This window comes from Bos indicus x Bos taurus, chromosome 19 (assembly GCF_003369695.1).
Source record: "Bos indicus x Bos taurus breed Angus x Brahman F1 hybrid chromosome 19, Bos_hybrid_MaternalHap_v2.0, whole genome shotgun sequence".
NCBI lineage: Eukaryota > Metazoa > Chordata > Mammalia > Artiodactyla > Bovidae > Bos > Bos indicus x Bos taurus.
The window spans coordinates 22,330,779-22,348,433 of NC_040094.1; the positions used below are offsets into that span (position 1 = coordinate 22,330,779).

Below are 17,655 nucleotides of genomic sequence, written 5' to 3' on the forward strand. Positions count from 1 at the left end.
CCTTTTTAAGGAGATTTGGGGTGGATAAGTGGAACTTTGTACTTAAAATTTTGTTTGGTATTGGTGGCACCAAATTAACAAGCTGCATAAAAAGAGAGGATGGTGAGAGAGTGACTAATCTCACAGAATCACTTTGCCTTACTTTGAGATTCATTATTTGATTTGTCATTATATGATTTTGGAGCTAATACATTGATTGACTGGGTGGGTTTGTAGGGGTCTTTGCTTCCATCTCCAGATGGGGCAGCCAGGGCAGTGAATCTAGGTTACAAGTCATGCATTCCACACAACAAATGGAGTAAGTTTTAAATGGGTCTCAAGTTTTTTTGGAATGGAGGTAAATTGTTTGGACTCCATTACATATCAACATGTAGGAACAATCTCAGTCAACTGAATTGGCCTCCATTCTTTTGTTGTGTCTTGTCTGTTCCCTATTTCTTACTAGTAAATTACAGAAAAGAAATTAACTTCAGCACTTTACAGTTCATTCCGTTTTTATTTTTTGCTTTTATGTAAATACTACATTAGATGTAAAAGGTCTTTAAAAGATTATTTTAAAGTTGGTCTACCAACTAAGTTTTCCTTAAAAAATATTCAGAGTAGTATTGATAAATAGGAATCAAGTAAATGCAGACTATATTGAAGAGAGATTTTGGATTTTTTTAAAGTCTAGTGACATTTGAAAATTTTCAAAACACCTGTATAACACCTGGCTTGACAAAACTCTTTGTTTGAAAAAGTGCTGTTTAAAAAATGGTATCTTTGGAAAACGTATAAGCGTGTGTGAGAGGGGGAGAATCCATATAAAGCAAGTTCTTAAAATTTGCAAAGCTATTTACCACCAAATACACTGCCACTTATATCACCTCTCTCCTTTCAGCACCCTAGAAAGCAAAGAGAATGGACATAAGGTAGCAAGAAGGAATGAAAAGGCAAAGATAAGGTAGGTCACTAAGAGTCATTTTAAATCCCCCTCCTCTTTTCCTCTGATAATTTGGGAAATTTCTCAGCAGCTGACATCTATGGGGAAAATACCCCACTGGGGAAAGCAGGGCATCAGAAATAGAAGGATGTAGTGGAATACAGGAAGGTGGCTGGGGATTATTGTTGGGGAAAGGAAGCCAAGGGAGAAAGATCTATAATTGGATGAAATTAGGCCTCTACTATAGGGATCTTCTTTCTGTAAGGTTGTTAGGATTGAATTAGATTCATGTAGAGGACTGATGTGATACGGGGCCAGAAGATTGAGTCCTTTTATCATTGACTAGGCTTTACTGCCTTTAAGGTTTTGGTTAAGGAAATGTCACTACATGATAAAATTTGCTTCTCTACCTATGCATCTGAGTGTCCCAAGCCACTGAAGTCACATTTACTAGATCTGTATTAAGGGTTTTATGTGGTTTTCCAATCAGCCTTATTTAGACTCAATCTTGAAAATTATCTGGAGGGCCCACTATCCTGATGGCCACCCAGGAAAAGTCAAGGAGTTGGGAGGAGGTTCACTTACCAGACTCTCTTAATTACTTTTGGATTGAGGATGACCTTGGTTTAGGTCAGGTGTCAGACCTCTACACCCTCTGAGAATTAGATTTATCTGCTCTTCACAAAGCAAAATAACCTTAGTGGTCAAACTCAGTCCTTTGAAGTAGACAGAGCTTAAACCAGATAGCCAACTGAACACTGAAGATGCATTTATCAATATTCATCTTCAGAGTAGTTCACAGCCAAGCCACAGTGACTAATGAAATAGGCCAGATTAGCCTGTGGACTGTTACCCTGTATGTTTAGTAGAGAGAGACAGGAAGATGGCAGTGAAGTGCAGCAAATATTAAAGGCCAGCCCATAGAGGAAAGCATATGGGCTAAAGCAGTGTCCTTGGAATAGGTGGCAGAGCCTGTCATAGTCATTATACCCTTTAAATAATAACATACATACAAATTTCAGTAGGTGGAATTTGTTAATGTAAAAAAAAACTAGAGGAAATTCATATAGTTTGTAATGGGTAAGGATACACTGGAACAGTTGTACACACAGACACACATGCTCACACATACACATTATTTTTTCAATTTAGCTTCTTAAATCTTCCTCTCCTGATTCCACAGCAGCACACAGGTTACAGGGTTCTAATAGACTCCAGCTATAGGATTCTCTGCTACTCAGAAAACATATGGCTAGCAAGACAGTATCCCTGTTTTTTCCTACATGGTTTATGCAGTCATGAGCAGTTGAAATCTTTGGAAGCAAACGATATTAGATACTGATGATCATAAGAAGGAATGACATAGGAGACTTTCACAGACTTGATCCTAAACTAGTCCTAATGATGACATGGTGGTTTTCATACACAGCTTCACACATTCAAAGCAGTCCACTTTAGCTGCATCACAGAGTCTAACGTGGTAACATGTCCCGGAGATTTCACACAAAGTGACTGGAGGCCGAAAAAATCTGGGCACCGTAGTCTTTTGGGACTGTGTCTCTATGAAGAAGGCCCTTCCATTGATAGGCTTAGCCGGAAACTCATTGACTTAGAGGGAGAAGGCGATGTGTGACTTGACAGGACTGGAGGAAGAGGTTATTGGGAAGCCATCTTCCTTTTGTTGATGTTTTACACAGCATTCAAGCGGATGTCCCCACAGGGAATTGCTGTCGGTGTTTCTGGCGTGATACCTTTAATAATACGCTGTTAGGAAGAAGATATGATGTTATAAATATTCTTGTAATTTAATGCTTAAAGTTTTTTTCAACATTAATATTAAAGGTTAAATAGCATTTAAATGGTGGTTAATAGTAAATTGGAATAGTTTTATTGACTTGTTAAGAAAGGAATCCTGGGGCTTCCCTGGCAGTCCAGCTTTCACTGCAGGGGGTGCAGGTTTGATCCCTCGTCGGGGAAGTTCTGCATGCCATGAGGTACAGCCAAAGAAAGAAATTTAAAAATGAAAGGAATCCCTCATTTGTTTGTTCTCAAATATGGGTAGAAATGCCATATAAAGGAACTATATAAAAGCATCTGTAAACTAAAAAGTCACTCTAACACTAATAGGAGAAAATGATGACCCTTGAATAGAACCAATGCTGGCCCATAACATGCCTTTGATGGTCTGGGAAAGGACATCCATTTCTCTGGATAGAGGAGGCTTCATGTGGCCCACAGGGCTTGGGGAGCAGAATGAGCACTGGATTCTGGTTCCCCCCACCTCAGCCAGGCTCCTTGTGCCCTGCATACACATTACAGGCACAGTGGATAGTGCTCAGTCACTGGAACAGCCAAGATGTTACTGCCTTAATGAATTCACCTGTAGTTAGTTCATACAAGGGTGCAAATTATTACATAATTTTAAAAGATATGCCCATTCAAATCATCATTGCTAAAGCAATCTCATTTTGACATAGTACTCATTACAGGGAAAAGACTGAGAATCTTTACCATAGAAACAGCTGGGGTGCACAGAAGCTTTTGGACAGATCTGAAATATGCTTGGGTTTGGGTATGAAATACACAGCCTGCCTTGTAAAACTTAGCATTAGGGTGACGTGAAACAGCTCAGAGATGTAGGGAGCACTGCAGAGGTTTAGGAAAGAAAATACTCAGTTGCTAAGTAAAATCTTTGATAGCCAAAAATCTGAACCTATGGTTAGCAAAGCAAAATTGGATCTGAAAGTATATTTTGATTTATTGATTTTAGATGAGGCTCTGCTACTTGTCCTTTTATTTTGGATTGAAAAGTATGTGGTCCCCTTTAATCTTTTATTTCTTGGTTCTGGGAGTTATTCTTCTTTAAGGAGCAGGGCCTATGGAATTTTAAAAGTTCCCATTCTCATAGGTAATGAAATTCACAAAATTGTTCGTGTTGTGTTCCTGATGACCGTAATGAAACCTCACCCTGGGAATCCATTTAAAAAGGAGTTACTACAGTGCTCATCAGCTACCTGGACATGTCTGGTCACAGAAAGCAAATTTTCACAAACCGTTCTTTCTCAAAGATGAATCTGTAACCCATAACTGATAAAGGAGAATTAGGCCTTTTGAGAACTGGACACATCACTCTAACTAGTCTTCAGTGAAGCTATACTGTGCAGAGAGAGAAGAGCAGTCAGGCGTATGGCAGAAGCAAGACCCACAGAGAAAAGCACAAAAGGTTTTGTGCTGTAACCTCTACTTGCCCATTCTGCTGCCCTTCTTACTGCTTATTTCCCAAAAGGCCAGGTACACTTATTTCCCGTATTTGGGCAGCATTCCAGTTGCCAGACTATTACTGCTCTCAAAATTTTCCAGTCCCTGGCCTTCTGCAAGGTGATCATGCAAGCACTGGATCACTGTTACCATCTTCATGATTTTATTAGGGACCATATTCCCAGTGTCTTTCTGCAGGTCACTAAGGGCTTCTCTGACAGTCACCTAATCCAGGTGATGACTCCAACCTTGAGACCTCCAGGTTGCAGATGCCCGTGACAGGCTCTAAATTACAGGTGAGCAGGTGGTGACTTACTCCACAAACTCCAGCCTTGTATGTGGCTAGGGCCCAGAAGAGTTATGAAATTTACTTTACTCTTAGTCTTTTTAAAAAAAAAAAAACATACCAAAATGTCATATGAGTTCTCCCTCCCTCATATATAGAATGTTATAGACCATAAAGTCTGGTATTCACAAAAAAATTAATAGTCCCTTGGGGTGCTTGGCAAAAACATGCTTTATTCCTCTTAGAAACTAAGCATGCATATAGGCATGTTAAGGTTTTTCAGAAGTCCTGTTGTAAAGAGACCTGTTTAACTTTGCCTTAATCCAGCATTCTGCAAAATTATTTGACCATGTAACATTTCCTCAGCAGTAACACTTAATTGATATCCCATGGAACTACGCTGCTTACAACACACTTTGGAAATGTTAATCCAGTTCAGTGAGCACATGTTAAATATGAAGAAACTAAGGCCCAGAGGAGGTAAGTGACTTGCCATAGTCTTTTCCCTCCCAGGCCCCCTTGATTGGCTGTATCGTGATGCTTCCTAACCCACTGTTTCCCATCTGGTGGCCCTGCAGTCAGCCTTCTCTACTACTAACGGATCTGAGCTCTCTAATTGTACACCTTTGGGTAGCATTTCCTTGTGGCCAACGGGAATTTGCAAGAAAGATGACCAAGACTTGAGGTACAGTCTGTGACCAAAGAATACTGAAATGTATTGACCTGAATGCGCAACCCTGACCTTGGCCTCTGGGTTTGGTGAGCGGGGTCAGTGGGCTGTCATGACTGCCATAAAAAACAGCCTGAAGGAGCAGACACAGTGGCTCTGGCCTGAACATATATTTCAGACAACACCAGAATCCACGGCCCTTTGGGAGAAATGAGGTTGTAATAGGGCTGTTCTGGGAGTAGGAAATTAGGAACTCCTTGCAGAGTTCTGTTCACCTAGAATTCAGTTTTTCTATTTGCAAAAAGAAGCAATCTCAGTTCTCAGAAAAGAGGTGCTATGTAATTGCCTCAGGCTCTCACTTCATGTTTCTTGTGAAATGTTTTAGGAAGATGAGTGTGATAAACTCATATTTGAGTTTTGCCTCTAAGAGCCCACAGACTAGCCCAGCTGATCTCAGGTTGTTAGAGAGCACATCCCTCTAGCTTTCCCCCAAATACCACTTTTCACTTTTGAGCTCGCCTCTGGCAAAAGCACCCACCCACGGACTTCTGTAAGCAGCCTCTTCTTCAGGCTCTCCTGCCACAGTACCCTCGCTGTGGCATGAAACACAACCAAGCAAGTAACAACCCAGCATTTTCAATTTTGCTAACATTGCTGGGAATCCTGGTGGCCTGAACTACTAACTCTGACAGCGCAGGATGAAAAGTGACAACTCGTCTCCCTAACCTCTAGAGCCAATGTCTACATCCGCAAACCATTAGTACCCTGAGGACACAAAAGAGAAGCTGCACCTAAGAATGAAAGGGCATTGGACCAAAACCCAGAAGCCCTGGATTCTGAGCTTCCCTGTACTGTGCGTCCCTATACAAGTCACTGAAATAGGGAAACCGTGAGCATCAGCATTCCCAGATTCAGAATCTTTGCTAAGGATACCTGCCCATCTACCTCACGAAGTATTTTGATAACAAAGTAAGATAATCTACATGAAGATACTTTAAAATATATACAATCTTATACAAATTGTAAGGTTCTGTTATTGAAATTTTTACAGCACACTATTCATTTACTGACACAAATCCTGCTATTACAGTGGCAGCTTTTTTTTTCCTCCAGTAACATAAGCTAAAACTATGATATTATTGGGCTTCCCTAGTAGCTCAGATGGTAAAGCATCCACTTGCAATGCAGGAGACCTGGGTTTGATCCCTGCGTCGGGAAGATCCCCTGGAGACGGGAATGGCAACCCACTCTAGTACTCTTGCCTAGAGAATCCCATGGACAGAGGAGCCTGGTGGGCTACAGTCCACGGGGTCTCAAAAAGTCGGACACGACTGAGCAACTAACACACACGCACATAATATTGTTGTAACATCCTTATTTAGTGATGATTTTTGAAATAGCCCTTATCACATTGCTGTTAGAAAAGTGACCACAGACATTTTCCACCATAATCTCTACTTAAGTGGATTTAAAGTAAATCCACTTAAATCAAATTTGTGTTATTGCTCCAGACACCACTGATCTGATGTCTGTGCTCAATGGAATGCAGGAGGCAAAGCAGTTTCCTAATATGTTTAGAATGCTATATACCAGGCTGTGCACTGTGGCGCATCCAGACAACAGCTCACTCATTCACCTTCATACTTGAGGCTTATGGGAGATACCCTAAGATGACAGTGGCAGCTATCAGAGGCTACATAGTGATGTAGGTATATGATTATATAAGGCTGAGAGCCTCTTGGTGAATCCTTGCGGTGGACTTCTCTCCTTTGAATAGAGCATAAGAACCCTTTTCTTCCCAAACAATTACCAGTCTACACACACACTGACTAGCACATACCTCCTTAAGTGTCCCTGGAGTGACAATCAGCCGATAGGTTATATATGTGGGGATGCAGATGAAAGATGAGGTTCCTATGCAGTAACCCAGGATGATGCTCCACCGAGGATAATCATACTGGAAAAGTCGTAGCTGTGGTGGGCTCATCAAAAAACTGCAGATGATGAACTAAAACAGAAATGTCAAGAAACATTAAAAAAATTTTCACAACACCCACACAGAGACCGTCCTGATACCACAGAAAGTGAAGTGAAAGTGGCTCAGTTGTGTCTGACTCTGCAACCCCATGGACTGACTACGCAGTCCATGGAATTCCCCAGGCCAGAATACTGGAGTGGGTAGTCTTTCCCTTCTCCAAGGGATCTTCCCAACCCAGGGATTGAACCCAGGTCTCCCGCATTGCAGGCGGGTTCTTTACCTGCTGAGCCACTGGAGAAGCCACCAATGCTAAAGGGAAGAAAATTTCAGGAAATTGCCTAAGGGTGAGATATGCTAGACTGATCTCTTGACACAAAGAAGTCACTAATTTCTGTGCCTCAACTGCAAACAAGGAAGTGCTTATCTTGATTTTTCCTCCCCAACCCCCACCTCAACCCCTACAGTAGGGATGCCAAGGCCTCAGAGAGTTATTGAGGGGAGATACAAAGGAGAAGAGACTGGCATCCATCAGGCATAGTTCAGGCCCCAGTTTGTCAGATGGTGGAGGAATAAACTGGGCAGCCTCTCCATGGCTCCTGCCAGTACTAGGGCTTCATCTCTTTCTCTGCTTTGTTTTTATTTATTTCCCCCCGCATTTCTCTGCTGATGTTTTTGGTGAGATGGAAGGCACCTACGTCCAGGAGACATAATAAGGTTCTCAAGACCTGGAGCGGATGCAGACTCCTGAGCACCTGTTTCTTCTCTCCTCTCTCTTTATATTAACCCCAAGCTAAGGACTAGGGTTTCAACAAGGCTGGCTCTGCCACGAGGCATCTTGACAACAAATGCCTGCCTGCCACTGGCCCGTGTAATGAAAGGAATAATGGAAGGAAACAGCAGCTTAATACACTTTTTACTTAAAAATTCAGTGAAGATTTCAACCAAGAAAAATTTCACGCTGCACTCCCAACACTCAGTTTATGAGTCTTCTTATTTCAGTTTGTTTTCCAGAGAGAGCGTAAATGCCAGTTTTTGCCTAGTAACCACTGTGCCGAAATTGTTATTGCTCTTGATTTAATTTTATCTTATTATTTCATAGTCATAAAGAAGACAGTAATGTAAATTATTTGTGTGGTTAAATGTCTATTTTTATCTTTTTTTTCTTTGTCCTCAGGTAATAAAAATGGGAAACTGTTAAACACACATCCATCTTCAGCACAGTACTATTCCTAAGTCCAGGAAGAAGCTTTCAAAACGAGCCTTGCCATTCGCAAACCTTTTCCTCAGACAGACTCTCCTCAGCCCCAGCCCCAGCTACTAAGGAAGGTGATTTTGGAACAGGGAAACGTAGGGTCTGGTCAGGAGCTGTAACTTGTCTCATCTTGGTGTCAGGTGTGTGGAACCTCACACAGTCCAGGGAGGCTGCAGGCTCCCACTGTGGCCACCAAGTATTGCTCCAGACACCCCCACCTCCTCTTGCTCATATACAGTATTTTCTTTTTCATAACTTAGCTTCAACGAAAAAGAATATTTTAAGTAAGCTGCTCGTTGTTTACCTAAAGCAGCCTTAAAAAGCCCAGAGCAAGGGATCTGTTAAGTAAACCCAGAAGTGGAGGACAGATTTGCCTCCTCTTAATTGTGCCCTGAAGCACCTTTAGAAGAAGTGAGTATAGTGAACGTCACAGAAATTATGTCACGTGCCTGAACCCAGATCTGTACCTGGATTTTACTGGCACAGAAAATCATTGATTGTAGCCCAAGTGTTCACCCAGTTTGCCAGACCACCACAGAAATGAAAATACTAAAAGCATGGGGCCAGGACTAGAGTAAGGCATATGAGGTATTCACCTTGGATACAGCATTTAAGGGGGTGCCAAAATTCAGTAATCAAGAAATAATATTTTAGTGCAATACTTTAAAGAAACAAATTCTTGATAGGACCAGATGAGAGTGAGTGAGGTGAGACATGCCAAGTATATGGTCAGATCTTGTGTTTATTTAAAATGCTGGAATTTGTTCATCAGTAATTTTTTTTGCATTAGTTTTATTTTTTTTTTTTAATATTGCATAAAAACAGTATTTATTGGGACTTCCCTAGCTGTCCAGCGCTTAGGACTGTGCTTCCACTGCAGGGCACCTGAGTTCAATCTTTTTTTTTTTCAGGGAACTACGATCCCTCATGCTGCTTGGTGTGGTCAAAAAAATAATAATGATAATATTTATCGTGGCTGCTAGGACTTACTGTGCTGCTCATGAAGGACCTGACAGGTGTCCTAGTAATTCTGTACTCATTTTCTTAAAGATGACCCCCGCCAGAGTTCTTTAGGCATAGATTTTGAGTCAGACGTAGAATTCATTTATTGTCAAATGAGAGTGCTCAGCTCCAAGGGTTGCCTGTTTGCCCAAAGATGGATAAGCGCCCTGCTAACATCCCAAGTGTGCTCTGAGGTAGCCTGGGGTAAAGTGACTCCGTGCACATCAGCAGGGATTACTCTCACTTCTTTCATTTATCTGTAACTCAATTTAGGGTGGAAGGAGCTTTTTGATCTTCTAGAGCGAGAGACAGTTCCTTCAGTCCAGCTTATTAGGCTATCTGGGCCATCCATTTCCTTAGAGGACATGGATACAGCTGTGCCTTCTTTCAAAACAACTCTTTCGCATTCTTTTTTACTTTCCCAGGGCAGCCCTTTATTTTTTGTGCTTTGTGTACCTGCATGTCTCGATATTCATCTGTAAGATGGCCAGCGTGCTCATTCTTGCTTCTGTTCTGCTTCATCTCTCTCTCTCTACCACAGAAGCCCTCCTTCACTTCCATTCCCTGGACACTGGAGATTTCCAAAACCAAAGCCAACTTTGCCCCAAGCAGCAGATACTCTCAGGACCAGGGGCTCTGTATATGCTGTGGGCTCCAGTGTTCCTCTAGGTCTTGGCCTCGTAGTTCCTTTACCCTGTCATCTTGCTGTTGCTTTTTTGTATACTTAAAACACAATGTATTTTTAAGTCCAGACATTTTAGCTGTTTTCAGTGAGAGGGTTGGTCTGGATCACTAGTCTGCCATTACTAGAAGCAGAAGTCTTGACATAAATGGGTTATTAATTTATATTATTACCAGTGCTTCTAGATAATCTACTTAAATCCTTTCATTTGTTTTTCAAAGGAAGGAGAGACACTGGATTAGTTCCCTGAGGAAAGAAGCCATGTCTGTTCGTTAGTTCACTTTCATATTCTCCACGCAGGGAAGGAATGGTGCTTGGGGCTGAGACTCAGGAAAGGCAAACAAGACCCTCACCCTGAGTGTAAAACTTTAGACCGAAAACCAAACTGAGACCTGAGTTTATCTTCCATTTCCTCATCGACTGCCTGTGTAGACGTTTGATCCAATATTGAAAACCAGGGATTGACGCTTTCAAGTATAATCATAGAAATGTCTGTTTCTCCCTTCACTTCCGTGTTTGCTTCATATATCTTGGGGACTCTGCTGTTTTGTGTGTGTAATTTATAATGATTTCATATTCATAATAAATTCACCCTTTTTCATTAAAAAAAAAAAACAGCAGTGGCTATAAGTTTAGCATAAAGTCTGGCCTGGCAATTCTTGCTCAATGAATGTTACATGTTATTATCATGGAGCAGGGAAGTGATGAAATAATGTGACAGAAGCCAGAAGAGTGGTTAACTTTCTAGGGATGGTGGTGAGTGAGTGAGGGTGAATCTTTTCTCTAGGGCCAGAGGAGAAGGAAGATGACAACTCACCAGGAGAAACAGAGGACTGATGGCTACCCAGCAGATCTTCCAGAACCATCCAGGGCTGAAACCAAGCATTTCCTTCACATCACTGCAGAACTGATTGATGCCTACAGTCATCCAAAAGAGGAGGAGATTGACTAAGAGAGGAAACAGACTGTCCTCCTAGCCCCTGACTCAGAGAGAGCAGCAACTCTGGAATTTCTCCATAGGAGGGGTTCAGGGACACCAGTCTGGCCTGAAAGTGGGATGGCAAACATGTCACAAAAATGCTTGTTATAGCAAGCAAAGCTCTTTCTACAGAGAGTGGGGGGACTGGTGGACATTTGGGCAGGGTCGTAAAGCCTCGTCTTGGTGCCCACACCACCCTTCCAGGATTTCACCATATATCTGATTTTATCCTTACTGTAGAAAAGGAAGTTGAACTTTGTCTAAAAATGTTGAACCCACTTGATAGAGACTGACTCTGACCATATGCTAGAAACTTTCAAGAGAAAATTCTAACCACACTATTGCTCATTCATATTGTCAGATCAAGATCAAGGTTCTTCTCTACAAAGTAACCGGCAGGAAAGTGAGAAGTGGGAACTCCGACTGGGGAGAGATGGAGAAGGGGAAGGAAGAGCGCTCTGTGGGTGCTTCCCTGAAAGTGCCCACAGGTCTGTAGCATCACAGACTTGGAACTTGGTTCTCTGAAGTGCTGAGGGGGTGGGGAGGACTTCTTTCAAACACACAAAAAAGTCCCCAAACCAGGCCCACATATAACTCAAAACATGGGACCCCGCCTTCTTCATGTTACGTGTAATGATGTACATGCAGCTGTTGTGCTATCATAGAAACTGGGAAAATAAATATATTCAGAATGAAGTAATCGCTTTTTGATTTTGAAGATCTCTGAACTTGGTTTTCTTCATTTCCACTGTCTGTGCCCTCCCGATCCTTGCCCATGGACTCTTGGGATCCCTGCCCAGGGACCCATGTCAGCTTACTCTGCACTCCTGGGGGTTTCACCCTTATCAGATTCCATCCCACAGCTGGGGGAAGGGGAATAAACTAGAGGTTTTACCAAGACAGATAATCCAAACAGAAACATTCTGGCCTCTTGCTTGGAAGATAAGCTCCTAAACTGTGTCTGTCAGATCTTAAGCAACCACTGTGGATAAGCTATAGGGAACCACTTCAGCCTGTCCACTGAGTAAACATTTACTCAGAAAAAAAGTCTTCCCAGGAGCTTAGGCAATCTGTTGTACAGAGTCTGGAGGAAACAATGACCTGTTTCTGAAGAAGGCATGCAGGAGGTGATGTCTTGTACACTGGCCTGCCTTTCTCTGACAAATCCAGCCCTTGTGTATTCTGGGGCCTACACAGGCTGGTGTAGGAAGGATATGGTGGAAGGAAGCATCTTACCGTAGAACCAAAACACAGCAACTGCTTCAATCAGGGCCACGGTGAGCACTGCAGGTCCCGTGGCGAACTCCTCCAACAGCTTCACCACATAGGCCCCGCCCTGGAAACGAGACCACCAACTTGGTTCAAGGCCCGCTGAGGCACTGCCTCCTCTTTTCAACAGAGACAAAAAGAACTTCTTAGGATAATCCTGCAAAGTTCTCACCTTGGATCGAATACAAATACCCCAGAGCCTGACTCTTAGACTGGCTTTGGCAGGGTAGGCAAGATCTCATCCTATCAGACTCCTCTTCCAGCCCTACCGGTCACTCTCTTGTTTCCTCCCCACCCCAAAGCTTTAAAGACAAACTGAAAAGCACCTCTCGATCTACTTTCTTCAGTTTACTGAACACCTTCTGTGTACTCTACCCTGGAGAATCCTGGTCCCTAAAGACTGAATCTGGGAAACTTACAACACCGGACACTGGGCCCAGTGGTCATGGTTTTGCCTCTGTCCTGAATCACAAATCCCATGGGTCCTACACAGGTCCCCAAAGCCCTGCTGAAGCTCCAGAGCCATTTGAGTCATGGCCTAAAGGTAAGTTGATTTACAAAATCCACCTTGAGTCAGGAGGATACAAGCCTGCCATGCCTGTAGGTACTGTCTGATGTACAGTTTTATAGTGTTTACCTCAGCTCCCCTCCCCCTCAAAAAGAAATCACTGGAGAAGGTCTGACTTCATCACCATTGCAACTTCTCTGGAGGAGACAACGTGACAAACCCAAGGTGCCAGCCTCCAGATATTCTGGGCAGTATTCCCAAGAAAGCAGCCATAAGGACTGGAAATAGACTGAAAAGGCAAGTCTTAGTTTTTCTCCAGATAAAAATCTAGTTGGACTTGCTGTAAAATGCTGAACCTCCAGCTCCATGCCCAAATTCTAGTGACAGATACCGCCAAAAACAACTTTTCTCCTTCTCCGTGATGACTAACTTCTTAACAGCAGTAACAGCCTCTCCCTCTTTGGTCCTAAAGCCAGGGCTCCCTGTGGGCTGGAAAGAAAGAGCTTCGTGCAGTGTCCCAGTGCCCAATGAAAAGCTGACTCTTGGTTGGGGGTTGTACTCACGAAAGTCAAGGTGACCAGGGATCCAAAGAAGCAGGTAATGACCACGCCAAGCACAAACCACTCCCGGCGCTTGGCCCAGACATGTGGAAACTCATCTAGCACAGCTGTGATCACCCCCTCCAAGCCTGCAAACTGAATGGGGCACACAAACAGTCATCATGGAGACTTGGAGACAAATCTGCTACTTCCAGGACAGTGAAGAGAGGGAGAGGTTAAGATTGCCACGTGGCCTGTCAAGCTGATCGTGACCAGTTCCCCCTCCTCGCTGGCCCTATCTCCATATTACCCCATCATTTAGATCGCTAAGGACACCAAGGAAAGAAAGTATAGCACATGGATAGGACTTCTTCCCATGAGGTCTCTCAGGGAGACTTTGGTTTTTCCAGAAACACCAACTCCAAGCTGAGACTCATTCCACATTAATGATATGAATGCTGGGCTACGGAGCACTGAGACATAAGAGGGACCTTGCCCTGGCCTTGAGGTGCTGCCAGTCTGGTCAAGGGACAGAGCACAATCACAGCAGTTCACATGTGCTGAGCTCTTGACCTTGCCTGGCACTTTACCCTCATTATTCCATGAATCAGGGGTCCCCAACCCCAGGCCATGCACTGGTACCAGCGTGTAGCCTGGGCCCCACAGCAGGAGGTGAGTAGTTGTCTTCCATTAAACCGGTCCCTTAGTGCCAAAAACGTTGGGATCTGCTGCCATTAATGACTGATGTACTACAGGGTAGTAAGCGCCCAAGTGAACAGGGGCTGGCGAAGCACCAGAGGGCAGCAGACAGCATGGCCTGGGGTGGCCAGCACGGGAGGGAGTGGGTACAGCTGCCTCTTCCTCTTCCTCCCCTTTCTCCTTTTCCTCCTCCCGCCTCCCCAGGGCTGGATTTCCCTCCCCATTCACTTGCCGTGCTGTCCAAGCCCAGGGTGATTAACATCAGGAAGAAGACGATGGCAAAGAATGTGGATGCTGGCATGTTGGCTATGGCTTCTGCGTATGTGATGAACAGGAGGCTGGGGCCTGAGACGGGGAGAGAGGAGGAGGTGGTCACCAAGACCTGCCCTACAGACATGTCTCGGGGGAAATGACCACACCAACAATTATGCCGCCTGTCATAAGACCTTACATGTGAAGCAGGCTTGGACATGTACCAAATGCCTCCTCACACCCCACACCACCCTACCTGGCTATCCTGACATCCTGGGAGGCAGGAAGGGAATAGCATCCGCCTTGGAGAGTGTGTGTCCTCAACCAACGTGGAGAAAGGAAACAAACCTGAGACCCCAAGACTAGCAAATCTGTGTACACGAAGAAGAGTTTCTACTATATAATAAATTTGTGCTTTCCTCACCCCCCAACAAAGATCTCCAAAATTTTCACAGCACTTAGCTCTCTCTTTAGCTCCAGAACAGTAGAAAATGTTAAATTGATTTTAGAATAAAAGAGGTCTTAGAACAAAGCCTTCCAGCTATTTTGACTTTCTTGATGGTATGAGGAACATGTCCTCAACCTCCCATGGTCCAAATCAGGCACATTAGTTTGGGGCATGAGGCTGACGGGATCAGAGCACCACGTCAGGCCAAAGACAGACGTACGTTGGCAAGAAGCCCTGGGACTCCATCCACAAGATCCCATCACCTCTCTCAGCGTCTGTCAGTCTTTTTCCATGATAACTCACAGTAGAGTACAGTGACTGCATCATCTACGTTTCTTTTTCTGCAAAAGGAAATTCTAAGGACTGGTAATCATTTGCTTACTAGACTTGGACCCATCACAGGACCCAGACCCACTAGTTTTAAGAGCCATCATCCAAGTCATATTCTCAAGCCCACAGTGTATCAAGGCCTTAGTGCTGGGCCCCAAGGGAGCTGTCCCACCCCCACTATGGCCTGAACACATGGAAAGGGTTTAGATCTCTAAAACCTTTGAAAAACTTAAGAGGAACTATTAGAAATAATGCAAAAGTTAAGATATTTGTAAAGATCCAAAGAGCAGCAAAGCAGTTCAGTGGGAGCAAGTAACCCAAACAGAACCCAAGGTCCCTACCTGCATCTTTGGCCACCTCAGACACATCTTCTTTCCTCATCTCAGCCATATACCCCAGCACTGTGAAGATGACAAATCCTGAAACGAAGCTCGTCATGCAATTCACCGCACTGGTCACCAGGGCGTCTCTGGAGCAGAAAACCCAAGGGACTGAGACATTTCTAAGTCAGGAGTCTGAGGAGAATGTCTCCAGACTGACAAGGATGAACGGGTTGAGCTCACAGAGACTTCAAGACTGTCTCCTCCCAGGGTGCAGCCTCTTAGGTTGCATTACCTCAAAGCACAAGCTGCTGTTATCACCATGCACGGCATGGGGAGAGCAGCAGGTCAGGAGTGGCTTCAAGAGAGATCCTATAAAGCAGCAGAGCACAGACTGCTGGATTTCAAACAAGCCTTGTTCTGAAACAGGGCCTGAGCTAGAGTGGGGGCCTTGGCCTCATGCTTGAGAAGATCTCAGATTTAGACTTTTGACATTATTTGTAAATGAGATTGTAAGAGTGCCACAAAGACATCCTGACACTTTTAAGAGAGAACCTTATCATAATACAACTTTAGGCTGATGTCCCAATGCAAGGGCACATTGCTTAGGATGCATGTAAACTCCTTTAAAAAAAATTCTGTAATTTTCCTATGAATAGCACAGTCAGATTACTGAACATCATCATCTGTGACAGACTGTTAAGACAAAATTAACTCTAAAGATGAGTGATATTTAAATCATAATTGGAACAATATTACCTGTTTTGTTACATTTCTGAAATGAGATTTTCATATAAATCATAGCATTCTGTGTTGGTCAGAACAGCACAATTTGTGTGTGTGTGTGTGTGTGTGTGTGTGTGTGTGTGTATGTGTGTGTATAACATATCACATCACAATTTTTCTTGCTAAATATTAACAGGTCAAATCTAAACATTTAATGTATGTTGCAATTTTTGTAAACCTGCTTCAGAATTTAATTTTCTTGAAAAAGAGAGAATCTCACAAAACAAAAGTCTGGGGCCTGTCTCATCTCCTGAGTGGCCTGGGTGAGGTTGTGTTCTGGGTGGCTGCTCTGGCCATGAGTGAATTGGTCAGGCACCTGTGGTACTCCTGAGGGTCAGAGTGTCAACATGGCCTGAGCCTGGCCACGTGTGAGGCCACCAATTTGATTGCCTTCCTCCAGGCTACTTATGTTCATTCTGCTTCCACGCTTTGCTTGGGGCAGCCCCAGATACTCACTGGTAACAGTTGTTGTGGAATTTGTTGTAGCTCGCAAAAGCCAGTAGGACCCCAAAACCAGGGCCGAGAGAGAAGAAGATCTGGGCGGCTGCATCCACCCACACCTGTAATAGAGCAGAGGTGAAGTTCGGGGCTGAGACCCAGGCCATCGCTGGGCCAGCACCCTTGTGCCTCGACGTGGCTATGTGCTGAGACAGAAAACAGGCTCTCAGAGTTCCCTGTAAGGATGGCCACATACCAAGTGCAGACAAATATGATTGCCTGTCATTGAGGCATAAACCAATGCAGTGGCCTCAAGTGTGCTTTGCATGCTTTGTTCCAGTTTAAAGCATCACTGCAGACTTAACCACTGAACCCACATTTTAGTTGTTCCTGTAGTCCTAGGACTAGCTTCAGTTAGTATAGACAGACAAATGCACACTGCTTTCCTCATTATCTTACCCCCGTCTCTAGGAGTTTCTGCCAGTTGGGTTTCAAATAGAAGAGAACTCCCCTCCAGGCTCCAGGGAGGGTGGCCCCCCTCACCAGCAGGATCAAAAGAATGATGTAAGGGAAGGTGGCTGTCACCCAAACCACCTGTAAGGAAGGAAACACAGGTTATCACCACATGAATGCTGGTGTCTTATTCTTAAAAACCTCCAAGAAAGGAGATCTACCTTGTTTCTTCTGTAATTGTAGAAGGCAGGGTGGTGTGGCCTTTAGACTCAGACAGGGATCTGATCCCGTTTGCGGGTACCGCCTCTAAACCCACTTCCCATCTGTAAAGCAGGGACAACACCCAGCAGGAGACAGTAACGCGACCAGTGCATTGCAGCTACTATGAGTCATGATACTACCAGTGGAGTAAAGGAATAAAAAAAATCATATAATAGTTCTTGGGATTGACCCATTTCTAGAAGTTTCTAAAAGATTTGGTTGAAGAGAAATTGAGAATCACCGAATGGGTTCGGTGTAAAGGGAACCACGTCCCCCTGTCTGTGGCTGTCCAGACTACTGAGTTCTGAGTTTGAGATCCTCCA

The 17,655-nt window shown here is 43.9% G+C and overlaps 1 protein-coding gene and 1 long non-coding RNA gene across 6 annotated transcripts in view; one reads left to right on the top strand and one right to left on the bottom strand.

Moving 5' to 3' along the window:
• The first annotated feature begins 901 nt into the window (after positions 1-901).
• LOC113877786 lies at positions 902-11,744 on the top strand. Of its 5 annotated transcripts, none has more exons than XR_003506810.1 (4): positions 902-943; positions 4,836-4,946; positions 8,289-8,440; positions 9,278-11,744. It is a non-coding gene; the product is annotated as an uncharacterized LOC113877786 (long non-coding RNA). The 5 variants fall into 5 exon arrangements; XR_003506809.1 differs by having other exon boundaries at positions 903-943; positions 4,833-4,946; XR_003506811.1 differs by lacking the exon at positions 902-943 and adding an exon at positions 2,693-4,476 and having other exon boundaries at positions 4,833-4,946.
• Positions 1,939-17,655, bottom strand: part of SLC6A4 (solute carrier family 6 member 4) — a 33,007-nt gene continuing 17,290 nt past the window's right edge. Inside the window, exons 6-14 of the mRNA XM_027518279.1 lie at positions 17,078-17,212; positions 16,637-16,740; positions 15,416-15,543; positions 14,277-14,389; positions 13,370-13,501; positions 12,266-12,365; positions 10,868-10,968; positions 6,977-7,144; positions 1,939-2,686 (exon numbers count right to left, since the gene is read on the bottom strand). Coding sequence (XP_027374080.1) covers positions 2,612-2,686; positions 6,977-7,144; positions 10,868-10,968; positions 12,266-12,365; positions 13,370-13,501; positions 14,277-14,389; positions 15,416-15,543; positions 16,637-16,740; positions 17,078-17,212 — 1,056 coding nt within the window. The 3' untranslated portion in view covers positions 1,939-2,611. The remainder of the gene's footprint in view (positions 2,687-6,976; positions 7,145-10,867; positions 10,969-12,265; positions 12,366-13,369; positions 13,502-14,276; positions 14,390-15,415; positions 15,544-16,636; positions 16,741-17,077; positions 17,213-17,655) is intronic.